At 38.6% G+C, this 13,818-nt stretch overlaps 1 protein-coding gene across 4 annotated transcripts in view; it reads right to left on the reverse strand.

Moving 5' to 3' along the window:
- Positions 1–13,818, reverse strand: part of CIB2 (calcium and integrin binding family member 2) — a 54,872-nt gene that overhangs the window by 26,369 nt on the left and 14,685 nt on the right. For 3 of the 4 annotated variants that reach the window (XM_074916737.1, XM_074916738.1, XM_074916736.1), the window contains exon 2: positions 11,551–11,585. The exons of the other annotated variant lie outside the window; for it this stretch is intronic. In XM_074916737.1, coding sequence (XP_074772838.1) covers positions 11,551–11,585 — 35 coding nt within the window. The remainder of the gene's footprint in view (positions 1–11,550; positions 11,586–13,818) is intronic. 4 annotated transcript variants of the gene reach the window in all.

Here is a 13,818-nt window from a genome sequence, read left to right on the forward strand (position 1 = left end):
ACACTGCGGTGAGGTTCAGGGAACTGATGTGTATTACAAAAGTTTTCACAGTCAGCTCCTTGAGGTAATCGATGCAGCTGCACCAAGCAGTGCTGCCTATGCAAGTAAACGAGGGTATACTTTTTCTACTGAATTAATCAAGTAAGTAAGAGCAGACAAGACTTACCCCTGAAGCCAGCAGAAGTTTTTAGATCAACTCAGCTGCCCATTAACCAGTGAAAACCAAAAAAGCTGTGTTAAGAAAAAATAAAGAACACAACACAGTATTGCCTCCACAGCCTACTTTTTGTCTATACTAGCTTTCATTCTACCACTTGTGCGTATTTTACATGGTGAAAAAGGTAGGTCAGAGTCTGTCCCCATTTCTCAAGGGTGGAGCATTCTGAGGCCAGCAAGGGTGACACTTTGTGGCTATCTGCTGGCCACAGCTTGGCTGGGATGTCTCCAAACACATAGCAGAGCCTCCAGTTACACCAGTGTAGAGTTGAAAAAGGAGATTTCCAAGTTTACACCCTTGCAGCGATTGTTTTAATTTGCTATTGAGTTTTGAGAGAAAGTCGGGTTGTGCCCAAGGTCACCGGTGGGTATGTTAAAACAGAACAGCTCTTCCTTGGCTCCACAGACATAAATCACCACCATTAAATGTCATGACAACACATTACAGCTGGCTGGGCTGCCTTTGTAATAAGAACTCGGCACTAAAGGAGTGCTGAAAACAAAAGACAAAAGCTTGTAATGGCTCACTGATTAGAAATAAGTAGAGGCTTTAAAGTGGCCTTTAGAACCTAATAAACATCTCGGCAACTCTGGTCCTGTCTTCATAATGCCTGTCACTTGATTCATGTTGTAAAGGAAAAAACATTTTTATTCAGCAATAAATATCCTATTTATTAATAAATAACAGGAATGCATTCAACATTACAATCAAGAACCATCCCAAACAGTAAATTCTACATTGCTTTGCATATTCACAGAAAATAAATAACAAAATGGCTTAACTGGAACTATGAAGCAAAACAGTGAGTGCTGATGGACAGTCCCACAAGGAGTTCATAGGAGTCGTGGCAGTGTTATCTGAAAAACAGATTTGTGCCCGGCGTGCAATAACCCAATTTTAACACACTCGGGAGAGATACTGTATTTATTCAGGCCTGGGTGCTCGGTGGACTTTTCCCCAAATCAAGCACATCAACAGCAGGTTTTCATGCTCCTTTTATACACAAAAATCAGAGGTTAGTACTTTTCCATAAGACGCCTATTAGATACTGATTGGTTAGTGATTAGCATACAGTTATAATATGGGCTACCTACTACTACTGCACATGGTCAGGAAAAGGGTCTTAACCTGAGCAGGGGTCTTTTTGACATGTGAGTGTGGTTTTTAGTATTATTAATATAATGAAGGTAGTTCACTTTCAGGACACTGAAAAGTTAGTTTCAGTGCCAGGTTAAGTGAATCGTTGCTTTGCCAGGTTGTCAAATAACTTATCCTCAGCACAATCCCAGATGTTCTCTTTGTGGTCCAGAACATTCTATGTATTTCCAAGGTTTGGAGATCAAAGCCTCTTCTTTATGAATTTATTGTTCTCCATACATGCGGTAACTCTAGCTACTAGCATAACCATTAACCATGGCTACTCGCAAGTGTGAAGTATGCCATATCAGCATGACCTGACCAGAGACTGACTGTACAGAATGGAATATACTCTCAGCAGCAGGTCCAGAGCAGCATTCTGTTGCTGTTCAGCTGCACTTTCAGTTATTCACTACAATCAAAGCTACAGGCTTTTGGCATCTTTGAAGAGAACAGCTGGAGAAGGACTTCTTGTAACATGCAGAGAAGAATTCACCACTCCAGAGAGCAGCAGGAGCACTGACAAGTCTATCCATAGCCCCAGAAACGGACAGATTGGAGGAATCTGCCCTTCTGAGCTCCTGAAGACATAAGACAACTGGAAGCAAAAGAAGCAACAGCATTCAAGATGGGATTGCACAGACTGCAGGAAAGAATGCATCATGCTGATGCAAAGACACGGATGGGAACTGCTTTACAGCTGATGCAAGAGAGGCTGTAGCCTGCTGCCAGTGCAAGTTGTTGAGGTACATATACTCTCTTGTTCTACAGTGCTGTTAATGCAGATGGACAAATGCATGATCAGAGAGCTGGGGAACAGGTCCAGACAAACCTATATCTGTAAGTCTGTCACACACAGAGAAAGAGTTGCCATAGCTCAAAGAGAAGGAGGTTCTTTAATCTGGGGCTGGGAAACTGAGGAAGGAGGGGACTTCCAGGCTGCCTGCAACTGATAAGGAAAGTACTCTCAGGGTCTCAGACATATGCCATATATTCACAAACTGCTTTTCCAACAATATTTAAGTGTTGCACATGGTAACTAAGGCATAAATCTCAGTGCTGCATCAATTCCTCAGTGAATTATTGCCTCCAATGACTGCAAGAGTTTAGAACTGCCTAAAGGGAGAGAAAGGGGTCTACCATATGAAGCTGAAACCAAAATGATAGGAAACTCAGTGCCACATCTGAAGGTGGCAGCCAGGAATGTCAGGTAGAAACTGGAACCACAACTCACTGAATTGCCACGCTTTGACAAAAGGATAAAGAACAAAGAACAGTGAGAAACACAAGCAGGAAGAGTAAAGGTAGATAGATGAGCCTTCTGCCAGCTTTTAGTTAACATCTTGTGTTCTTTCATCCCTGCAATGCAAAATGAAGCAGCACAAATTAATTCAATACTAAAACTCCTAAACCATGTGCAGAAAATAAAAATCAAAATCCTGCATGAGAAATGGTTTTGGCAGAAAAATTATAATAATAAATATATTCTAAAATATCTAGTTATACTTAGGAAGGCTTTGCCTTTCAATACGTGTAACACTGCTATTTACAGAACTACACAATGCATACTAAGTATAGATAAAAACAGTTTACAGTATTTTTCCTTTCTTGAAGTAACTCTGAAAAACCTGCTCACAGACCTCTTTTCTGCTGATGATTCAAGGAATCACAGAATGACTGAGGTTTCAAGGGACCTCCAGAGATCATCTGGTCCAACCCTCTGCCAAGCAGGGGCACCTAAGAGATGGTTGCCTAGGACTATGTCCAGATGGCTTTTGAATATCTTCAAGGATGGAGACTCCACAACCTCTCTGGGCAGCCTGTTTCAATGCTCTGTCACCCTCACGGAACAAAACCAAACCAAATCAAACCAAAGCTTCTCACGTTCAGACAGAGCCTCCTGTGTTTCAGTTTGTACCCACTGCCCCCTGTCACTGGGCTCCATCTTCTTTGCACCCTCCAGATCTCTGCTCTCTCAGCCTTCCTCATACAAGAGATTCTCCAGTGCCTTAGGCATCTCACTGGCCACACGCTCTCCAGTAGCTCCATCTCTCTCCTGTACTGGGGAACCCAAAACTGGACACAGTACACCAGTACTGTAGATTCCATACAGATCAATACTGAGAATGGTTTTGTCCCCACCTGAGCCTAGCAAAACAGGTGCAACCTGACTAAAATATAATAAAGGGAACTTTTATGGTACAGGCAATGCAGGAATTGTTTAGAAGCCTTTTATTTTTTTTTTTTCTCCTTTCATAGAGGATGCAGAAATGTAATTAACAACAAGAATAAAACCATAAGTAACAAGAAGATCAATAGCAGCTTTAGGATATATGTTCCTCCCATACGTAGTTTCTGGCACAAAATTCAGGAACATTCCCAAGGGTATAGAGTTCCCCCAAACTTCATTCTCTTGGCAGACACTTTTTTCCCCAAAGCTGACAATATGTGAATTTCCCCTTTCTGCATACAAACCTCAAAGTTTTTGAAAGATGGGATGTGTTAGAAAAACAGGAGCTGTGTTCTAACTGCTCCCTCCATCTGCATAGCAACTTGCTCCGCAGGGAGGGAGATGCATCTGAAGCAGTTTGCTGCATTTGCTCCCTTATAAGGAAGGCTTTCCAGAGACTTGGAGGAAACCACTGCTTATCTCTCCAATTTAACTCTCAGGCAGGTTTCAGATTTAAAATCCAGCATATAGTTGGATTGGCTAGAAGTGCTCCTCTGCACCTCACCTTTCAACCGTCAAAAACATGCCAAGAAACAGGCAGAGAAGAGAATGCAACAGAATTACTACTTTTCTTCTACAGAAAAGTTCATAGGTTTGCTGGCTGTCCAGTCGGTGCCCAGTTTGGTAATTTAGTGCCATCTTCCCCCAGCAGTTGTCTAGCTAGTTTAAGTCAGTCTCAAGCTATATAACTTTAATTTACAGATTTTGTGCTTTTTGGCTCAGACAGACATCCAAGAACACCTGTGTTTGAATGCTTGGGTATTTGCCAAGTTGTACTAATCTATAGGGAGAAATAGAAACAGATGGGCTGGCTAGCAGATAAGCATTATTACTGGAGTAAAAGCTTGTCTGCTAGAAAATCAGATTTATAAAACTGAGTAAGAGAAATGCTGCCTTGTGAGAGACAACCATTTGTTCCTGTTTACAAGAGAGGCACATTATATAACAGATTAATTGCTATGAATAATGTGTGGGGTTTTTTCTTCATATAGCATTTTTTCTGTTATTCTTACTTCTCTCTATTGGATGTTTTCCAGTACAACAAGTCTTTCTGGAATGGTGATGCCCAAAACTGAACAGTTTATTCCTACTGAGGACCCAATAATGCTAACTGAAATGGATTTTTCCCATTTTATATACATTTATGAGGTTAATGCATTCTAGAATTACCCTTCCCTTTTTTGCCAGAGCATCAGAGGATTTCATTTGTTAAAATTATGTTCACTTTGTTTAGATAAACTAACCCCCACCCCCAATTTTTTGTTACATTGCATCCCGTGCTTGGAATTTTTCTCAGCTCTTAGTAGTTGACTGTGTGAATTGCCTGTTGCTCATTTTGGATCTAGTAATTTCTCTGATATATTGAGCACTGTTGAAAAGGCCAATCTTGATCTTCATAGTCTCTACAACCCTCTTCACCTCAATATTTCTTACCATTCTTACAAATTTTTAAAGTATGTTCAATAGTACCTTAGCCAAGAGGTTAGAGCACTTACACAGGTAGAAAATGACTAGCACATACAGGAATATATAAAAGGCTTTACAAAATAAAATTATGTTGCATCTGTTTCTTTCCTCTTAGCCACAAAAGCAGCCACTCAAAGGAAGAGATTTGCTTTTAACAAATCCACAGTGGCTGCCTCTGAGTACCTATTATGTTCTAGGCACTTATGAACTAATTATCTACCAGTGTGTTCTGGCAGCCTTCCACACACCAAAGTTGTGTCCTGAAGTTACACACATTGGTCTAATTTCCACATTCTCCTTAAGAAAAGTGGGGCATGTTTTCAAAGCCCTAACACATACCTACCAATGAAAGCGGTAACAAAAATTTGTCAGCCGTCCTGTAAGTATTTTAGATAATGTTTTGAGTCAGTGATAACATAAATATGTCTGTATTACCCAACATTCTTTAACATGTTCTTGCCCTGGGCCCTTGAGTGAATCCTCTTAGTTGTGTTAAGCACTTCTCAAAATTAACCATCTTTAATAAAGATTTAAGAGTTTTCTGGTGATAAATAGCTATCAAACACTGATAATGATTTACAGTTTCTATTTTTCCCTTTCACCAGATATGCTTGCCTCTGCTGCAGTCCAACTTTACTTTTTTCCTGGATCCATTTTGATTATTCTGTGCTTTTTTTCGTATTCACTTTAAATTCACAAATTCTACTATTCCCTGATAATTTCCAAATTATCCACGCTCAGATTATCAATCAAGAGAATGTGTCCTCAACTCCTTTGACCACAGCCTGCGTTTATGTTGACTTAAGTTGATGCTAGTACCAAAGCCTTACACACTAAAGTTAGTCTAAGACAACCTAACATCTTAGTGGTACTGAAATGCTCAGTCTTGCTCTCCTCTCCTTTTCTCATTTTCAGTTGCATTTGTTCGCTCTAGCTCTTGTGCCAGCTTTAGCACTCATCTGATCCCTCAGAGAGCTGATTCAGCTCATTAAATCAGCAGAAAATAAGATTTGTTGTTGTTTGGGCTTTTTGATGGGCTACTTTTCCTGTAGGGACAGATAAAAACACTTAGCCCATTTCACCTAATTGCAGTCTCACGCTGGTTTACATCAGTTTAAATCAATCTAAATTGGAGCTGCCATATTCATCCCTTCATCCCCACCTACACAACTGTGCCACTTCCCTTGTGTCTTCGCTTTACACTCATGCAAATGGATGGTGAGCCAGCCAAGGTGGCCGACTTCAGCCAAAACACTACTCCCTTTTTTTTTTTTTTTTGTGTAAGGTTACTCCTTGCTGGATTGTCTCACTGAACTTTGCAGCTGCCCAAGAAATTCAGTTCAGCCTAAACAGAACTGGACCTGCACTTCCTTCATACCACACCTGAGAGCATTCTGCAGCACATAAAGAAATGACAACAGTGCTTACTTTCCTCTTAGCTGAGGTGGGGACATGCTAAATCAGTAAGTGCTAATTAACGAGGGGGGTCATAACCCATTTTATTCCCATTCAGTAGAACTTCACCTCAGACATACAGAAATACCTCTTGATTCTACTCTATTACTTAGAGAGCAATCTGTATTCAGTAGTTTAAATACAATAAATAAATGCTATTGATCGTATTACTATCTGCCATATCATAAATGATTATGCACAGAGGTTCAGAAGTATAAGCAGAAACATCACACTGTGAGGATAAAGCAGAAGTGGAAATACAATGATTCCAAGTAACTATTCCTTCTCCCATGGTTTTAGGCCTTTACAGAACTACTCCCATGATTTTATTCTTCTAAACATTTTACAATCAAACATTAATATTCAGCTTTGTATAGTGTACTTCTCAAACAAAGCACCTATTTTTCACCACCCATTAACCTAATCTCTTACCCCAAGAATATCTATTTTTCACAATCACATTTTAATGTTGCACTATTTCTTTTAAGTATTTTTGGGTTTGCTCTTTTTGATTCAGATAGGGTGCAAAGTCATGCAGGCAATGGCTCCGGTATTGCCCATATGCAGAAATGTTTTCTTTAGCCTAACATAAATAATGCAATTGAGTCTAAGTGCATGCTTTGTTCTCTTCTCAGTAAATAGATTGTTTCCTTACAACTTCAGTTATGAAATACAAAATATATTATTCAGCTTTCACAGTACTCAAGTTGAGGTCCATTACACGTTTCTTACTTGAAGAAGCTACAATTCTATTTCAGAATAAATTATTGCAATTTTGGGCATTATCATTGACATCACTCATGCCCTTTTATGTTACTGAAGAGAGAAAAACAAACAAAGAAAAACTCTTTTATTTACACTTCTGTGGTTTTTTTATAGAAACAGCACTTACTAAAAATCCATCAGGTTTGTTTTAACTTAAATACTATTGGCCACATTCAACACTTCACTGTTTTTTAATTGTTCTTTTTAAATGACTAGGTCTACAGATGACAATAACATCTGTCAGAGATACCATAAGCCTCAAAAAAATATTCAGAACAGCTTTTTCACTATGGTAAAATGTAAAATCTACAACTAAGATCACTTTCAGAACACCACATGTAAAAACAGTTCAAATTATCCTTATCAGGCAGAGCTTGCAATCTAAACAGACAAGACAAAGGAAATATTATCCTCATACTTAAAAGGCACAAAAATATTAGGTGCAGATAACAGACAAATTAATTTGTTTTCCAAGACTCCCTGTTTCCCTAGGCCTCTCTGTTTAGGTAAGATTAAGACACTTGTTAGGCTTCCTACTTAAATCATTGATAACCGAGACTCAAGGCCTGCAATGGACACTTGGGCAACTTCTAGAATGCGCAAACTAAGATGAGGTGGACTCGAACAAAAGGACACAGAGATCCTGTAGTAGGGAGGATGATTTTGGTGCTTGAGGAAGAAGACACCTGGACTTCACTTCACAGCGCATGGTCTGGGAAGAAGGTCAACCAGCCAACACAGTGAAGGAGACTACTTCTGCCCTCAACCACTGAAGACCATCACTCTATTTTTACTACACGTGCTTGGACTATGTAAATGAATTCCAGGAACTCATATCATAAGACACCCCTTTCCAGGATATCTAATGAATATGTATGATTGCGTGTATTTAAACTGATGTCCCCTGCTAATTTGGGGGAGGCCTTAATGGTGGAGAATCCCCAGGGCCACCAGTGCTGCTAGTAAAGAACACCTGCTTAACAGTATAAACTTTGCTGTGGAGTCAAATTCTTTGTTTCATTCCTTTATCATCAAGTCCTATGAATTACAGTGAGCTCCTCTACTCTATGCCACACTTGCCATGCAAGGGAAAAAAAGATTACAAATTACCTGTCTACAAATGTAGTTTCAAATTACATAGTTTTGAAAGAGATACATGTAGTGTTCTGTCCAGCATGGTGGAATTTGTAGTGCTGTGCAACATGCCTAAATCAAAGATGAAATAAAGACCCATTTCTACTCAGATATTCCTTTATACTGCCAACAGGATAAGGATCCTGCAGGATAATGGAGTGCTCTTACTTACTGAGATCAATTGTGACCTGTTCTTACTATTACCAAAGGTCCTGTCTGCAATACGGCCTCAGGTTTTGGATATGGCATACATGAAAAATCAACCCCTGAATACCGATATAAAAAATATTTGCAAATTCAGATCACTTCTCATGATTTTTAGAATGTTCTGAAACATTGTCTTCAGTGCCCTGATAGGAAACTTCAATGCAAGTTTTATCCCAGTCTCACGTGTCAAGAAAAACTGAAGAAAGCATGTGGAAGCTTTATGACAATTCTGTACAGAAATATCTCATTTCAGACAGTTTTTATCTGCTTGTCAAAGCTGCACACTGCAAACTCATTCTCTACAAGTACTTTTTTATCCACTGTAACTCAGAAAAAGAGGACAGAACTTGCTGACTTCATTTCATAGCCAGATTTTGCAATACTGTACATTCCTGTTTGCCTACCATAACAATGACATTTTTCTAATTTCACTACTTTAGAATATCTTTTCTTTAACTGCAGTGTATTTTTCGCAGTACACCGTCTGTATTTTCTCTGTTGCACATGATGGTTCAAATTTACAGTTTGAAAATGTTTTCCAGATTAAAAAAAAAAAAGTTTGCCTATTCAGATTCAGCAGTTTCCCAATTACAACTTCTGTGGACATGTTTGAGTCCTTATTTCCTTTCTTTCATCAGCATTTTACAGTTCTGAGTCCACTCTACTCCACCAGTGTTACGGTCTTGCTATAACATTGGTCACATTTTATGCCCTATTCTGTCAACTGGGCCTGTACTACACATGTTTTAGGCTTCCTATTTGTCCATAAATTCTTCTCTACGTGTATTTTAAGTGTACAAGTAACAAAATCAGTCACTTATCTTCTTCAGTGGAAATCAATTATTCTTTCAGGCTAATTCCAATATTTCCTTAGAGATTCTCCCAAAGAAGAAAAAGAAATTACGCTTAAGAGCAAGATGAAACAGTACCACAGTGTACAAATCACTTTCCCTGGAAGGGTCCAAATTCTCCAATTAGATCAGGCGATCAAAGCAACACAGAGAATCTTATGCAAATTCTAAAATCCTTAATTCATAATTATCTCCCTCATAGGAGCACATAAATATAACATCTATATTACTTACATAAATATAAGTAATTGACTGTTTATAAAGCTTTTAATAATCTTGAGTTTAAAGGGGATTTTAGAAATATAAAGCAATTTTTTTTCAGTTTATCCAATCCAAACAAATTTGTTTCAGAAGTTGTGTACCTGGGTAGCCCTGTGAAACAGAAGAACAATATTTGCTGATTTTTATAAGACTTAGGAGGTGGCTATAGGTCTGCTTTATAGAGGAAACTACATTCAAGTACCAAGGATTTTTTCGTCTGGCTATATATGTATCTGAGATTTGGTAGCTACACAGGGACATATTTTATTCAGTATCCAGCTGCTGAAACTAATGACAGTACAGAAATATCACTGAATCAATTTTGGACTCTCAGCTGCTTTTCTGAACGAATTGTGATGACAAATTCTGTTATTGCCAAAGTCAGTGTTCTCAAGCAGAACTACCATGTTGTCATTGCAGCCCTGACAGAATATACAATGACCGTTCATTTTTATTTAAGCTGTGTAATTTTTTGTAGGGTACAAACACAGAATGACACCTCTTTATAGCTAACAATTATGCATCATTCCTAGAGGGTCGCAGCTGAGGAATGCTTTGCTAAAGAAGTCACATCCATACTATGTTAATTCACTTTTGTGAAGTCTTGACTTGCTTTGAGGACAGCAGTATCTCTGTTGGAGCCAGCATGCATTAAGCTTAGCTTATCTTTGGGCCAGTTATCACCCACTCACTGCTCACATATTCCGACTCATTCAGTCACAACATCACGTATTGTGAAAATGTACTCCAACAATGTGACTAAATTTTAAATCATAACAACTATATAAGAGGGACCTGGACCAAATTAAATCCCAGTTTAGGTGGTGACATTGCAATGTTCTTACTGCACAGTGGTCTTGGAGATGTTGTGCATGGCTGAGGAGTGAGTGCATCTCATTACTTTGTGAGTAATGAGAACAAGGTATGCAAGAAATTAGCTGAAATACCACCTCTATTTCTCCAGCAAAAAAATACAGCCCCCCACGCAAAGCCATGCCATTAGCTTTTACCTTGACAGGGTCACTGAACATAAGTCTTACTGAGGTTTACAGCAGCAGAGCAAAGGCAAAGAACATTTTTCTCAGGAACCATGCCTAAGCAGTTCCCAATGTTTATGAAAACAAAGGTTTTCTTACATCTGAGAAGCTATTCGAATTTGAGAATCCTGAAGTCTTATGAGCTCCTAGGTCTAAATACATACCACAGATTTATTCTCACTCCCTAATGGGGCAAAAATCCTCAGGAAAAACAACAGACGTATTGACAGGACAGGATCTATGTCATACTTTTATGGATCTTTAATCTGAATGGTTAGAAGATAAGAATTCAAGGCAGGATCCAGGGCAAGAAGTCAACGTATACATAGGCTCAAGTATGTTTGGCTCAATCCATCACTACCAAAAAAAGCAAGTCCCTTCTATTGCAAACAGTGATCTCAATTTTTGTGACTTTCTGTTGATAAAGTTAGTGCTCTGCAGTTTCTGGACAAAGAATGTTCGAGTTCCACCAGTTTTCCCCACACTTAAGTCCATATCAAAACCTGAAGGACGTGCCCTCATTGGTGTAACTGAGCAGAAAAGCAGTAAATTACTTTCATAAAGTCAATGGCAATTGTGCAATGGCTTATCCCTAGAAAAGTCTATGATATTGACATTAAGCTAACCACTGTTTCCTTATACACATTTACATACTAGATCTTGAGTCCAATCCTACACTCGTTCATTCATGCAAAATAACTGGCTTTATTTGGTTTCCTCAAAGTCAGAAAAAAGATTTAGTCCCTTCCATATGAATCATGGAGGAAAAATTTAATACAATTTACTTACCGAAGGATTTCTTTTCGAGTGAAGAACGTGCAATCCTGTCAAAAAACAAAACGTGTTACTGTACTACAGAAATACTGAAAACAACTGCAAAGAATTATTTTCCAACCTTTTGGAAGGAAACTCAGATCTGACAGAAAAACATTAAAGATCCCGTTTATGTACCATCCACTTTTGACTCAGAAAGCAATATACACTACCAAATAACTGAAATATCCTAAGGACGGGACTATCAGTAAAAAAAAACATTGTTAATGTGGAACTTCAGAAGGAATAAAAACAGATTGCTGAAATAGTTCTCTACTGTGGAATGACTAGAACAGAAACAAAATTAAAGAAGTGAGGTATAGGCCAAGAACATTCAATAAATGGATCTAAAAAGCTGTAAGTAACAAATAGACAAAGAAAACTCAGAGTATTCCTCTATTAGAGACAAGTGATTAATAATAAAAGTCATGTACTTATTAGTTATTAACTCCTTTTGCTAACAATTACTCTGCACTGTGAACACTTCAGAGAAGGCTGCAAACTCCCATACGTTAGGAACGTGGATAAAAGGACGGCTTCTGCTCCAAACAGAAGGCAAAATATTCAGCTTTCCCTGTAGTATTGCAGAACTTGAAAGAACTTACCACAATGCAAAGCAGAGCTTGCTGAAGAAGAGTTTAAAAGCATTTGCTTGCATTCTGAACGGCTCTGTGGTGGGACTGAATTTATAATGGTTTAATTCACTCGTTATAAACATCTACATTCTGCTAGAAGAATTCACACACTTCACAAAAGAACCATCAAATGAGCAGTGAAATAGTTTGCATTCTAAGTCTTTTTACATCAGGCCCAAAGCAAGTTATGTTCTCAGGTGCTGTGAGGAACTATAATAATCAGTCCCATCCCTTAAACAGAAATATCCCCCAACCCCCACTATCGTGTCTAATATATATTTAGGGTAAATTCTGTTCTGCATCCGAAACTAGGAACACTGGTGGCAATGAAATATTGGATGATTGCTTTACAACATTGTTCAGATCATAAATTCAGAGAATATACATCTTCTTGTCTTATAGTGGCTGATGAGGGTGTATATATAGGGAACAACCAAACCACAAAATGCTTGCTCATTATCCACCTCTCTCACAGGCCCATGTGATGGGACAAGGCGTTTGCCTAAGAATTCAGGTCCCAGTAGTTTTTCTCCTTTAATGTAAACATATGTGAAATATATTTTAAAATCAACTAGTGACATGATAGCAACATCAGACTTGGTAAGTCCTACTCAAGAGTACACACAACTAGTATGACTCCCCCAGACCTGCTCTTCAGCCAAGTAGTGAAAAAGTATTTCTTTCCTCAACTGAGAATCATTCTGGCTAAATGCTTGCTTCTTCCAAGGAGGGGAAGAGCAAATGATCACAGGTGAAGCAGTCAAACAGCTTGTCTCAGGTATCCAGGTATGCTATCAGTCCCGCACGGTATCAATTATTGAGTTTGCTTGCTCTCCTCCATATGAAGTGGCAGGAGAAGCAGCTCTTCATGTAGCAGCTCTTCAGTGTAGTGTAGCAGAATAGCGTTACAAGGCACAATAGGAAGCACCTTGTGAGCTGCTGACACTGATGTCACATTGTCTGGAACTGCACAAAGTGAAATAGGAGCCAGCTGGTTAAGCCTTCATTAATTCCACCACATTCAACATTTACGGTCAAACTGTCACTTAAGGATGCTTCATTTACTAATGAAAGGCAGGTGCAATCTCACAAATAATTGTGATGCACTCAGCAGCAATCATCCCGTAATTATATAGGCTGGAGAAAACAGCAGACTGTTACTTAACTAGAAAGCTGACAGGGAATTGATATGCAAATGGCGATAAAGATGAAAAAGAAAAGTTATCATTTACCTTCCAGAAATAATGAAAAAATACCACCAGAAGATACATTAAGAGGTCAGATCATAAACCTTTTTTTTGCTGAAGGTCCACATAATTATTTTTTTTAAATCTGAGTTACCTCACGAATTTTACAACATACACTATTGTCTGCCTTTTTTTTTTAACCAAACAAAATTTTTACTAATATAATCTAAACCACTGATATTGAAAACCTTCATAACAAAAGTAGTTGCAAGTATCTGCCTGACTATTGTTACTGCAGTATTCCAATTATGCCTGCCAATTACATGGAATTGTGTGTCAGGGATGAGGGGTGTCAAAAAAATGCACAGTGGTTTCACAGACCACTTGAAGAGACCTTATAGCTACTCAGGGACAGAGCACCG

This window comes from Athene noctua, chromosome 13 (genome assembly GCF_965140245.1).
Source record: "Athene noctua chromosome 13, bAthNoc1.hap1.1, whole genome shotgun sequence".
Lineage (NCBI taxonomy): Eukaryota > Metazoa > Chordata > Aves > Strigiformes > Strigidae > Athene > Athene noctua.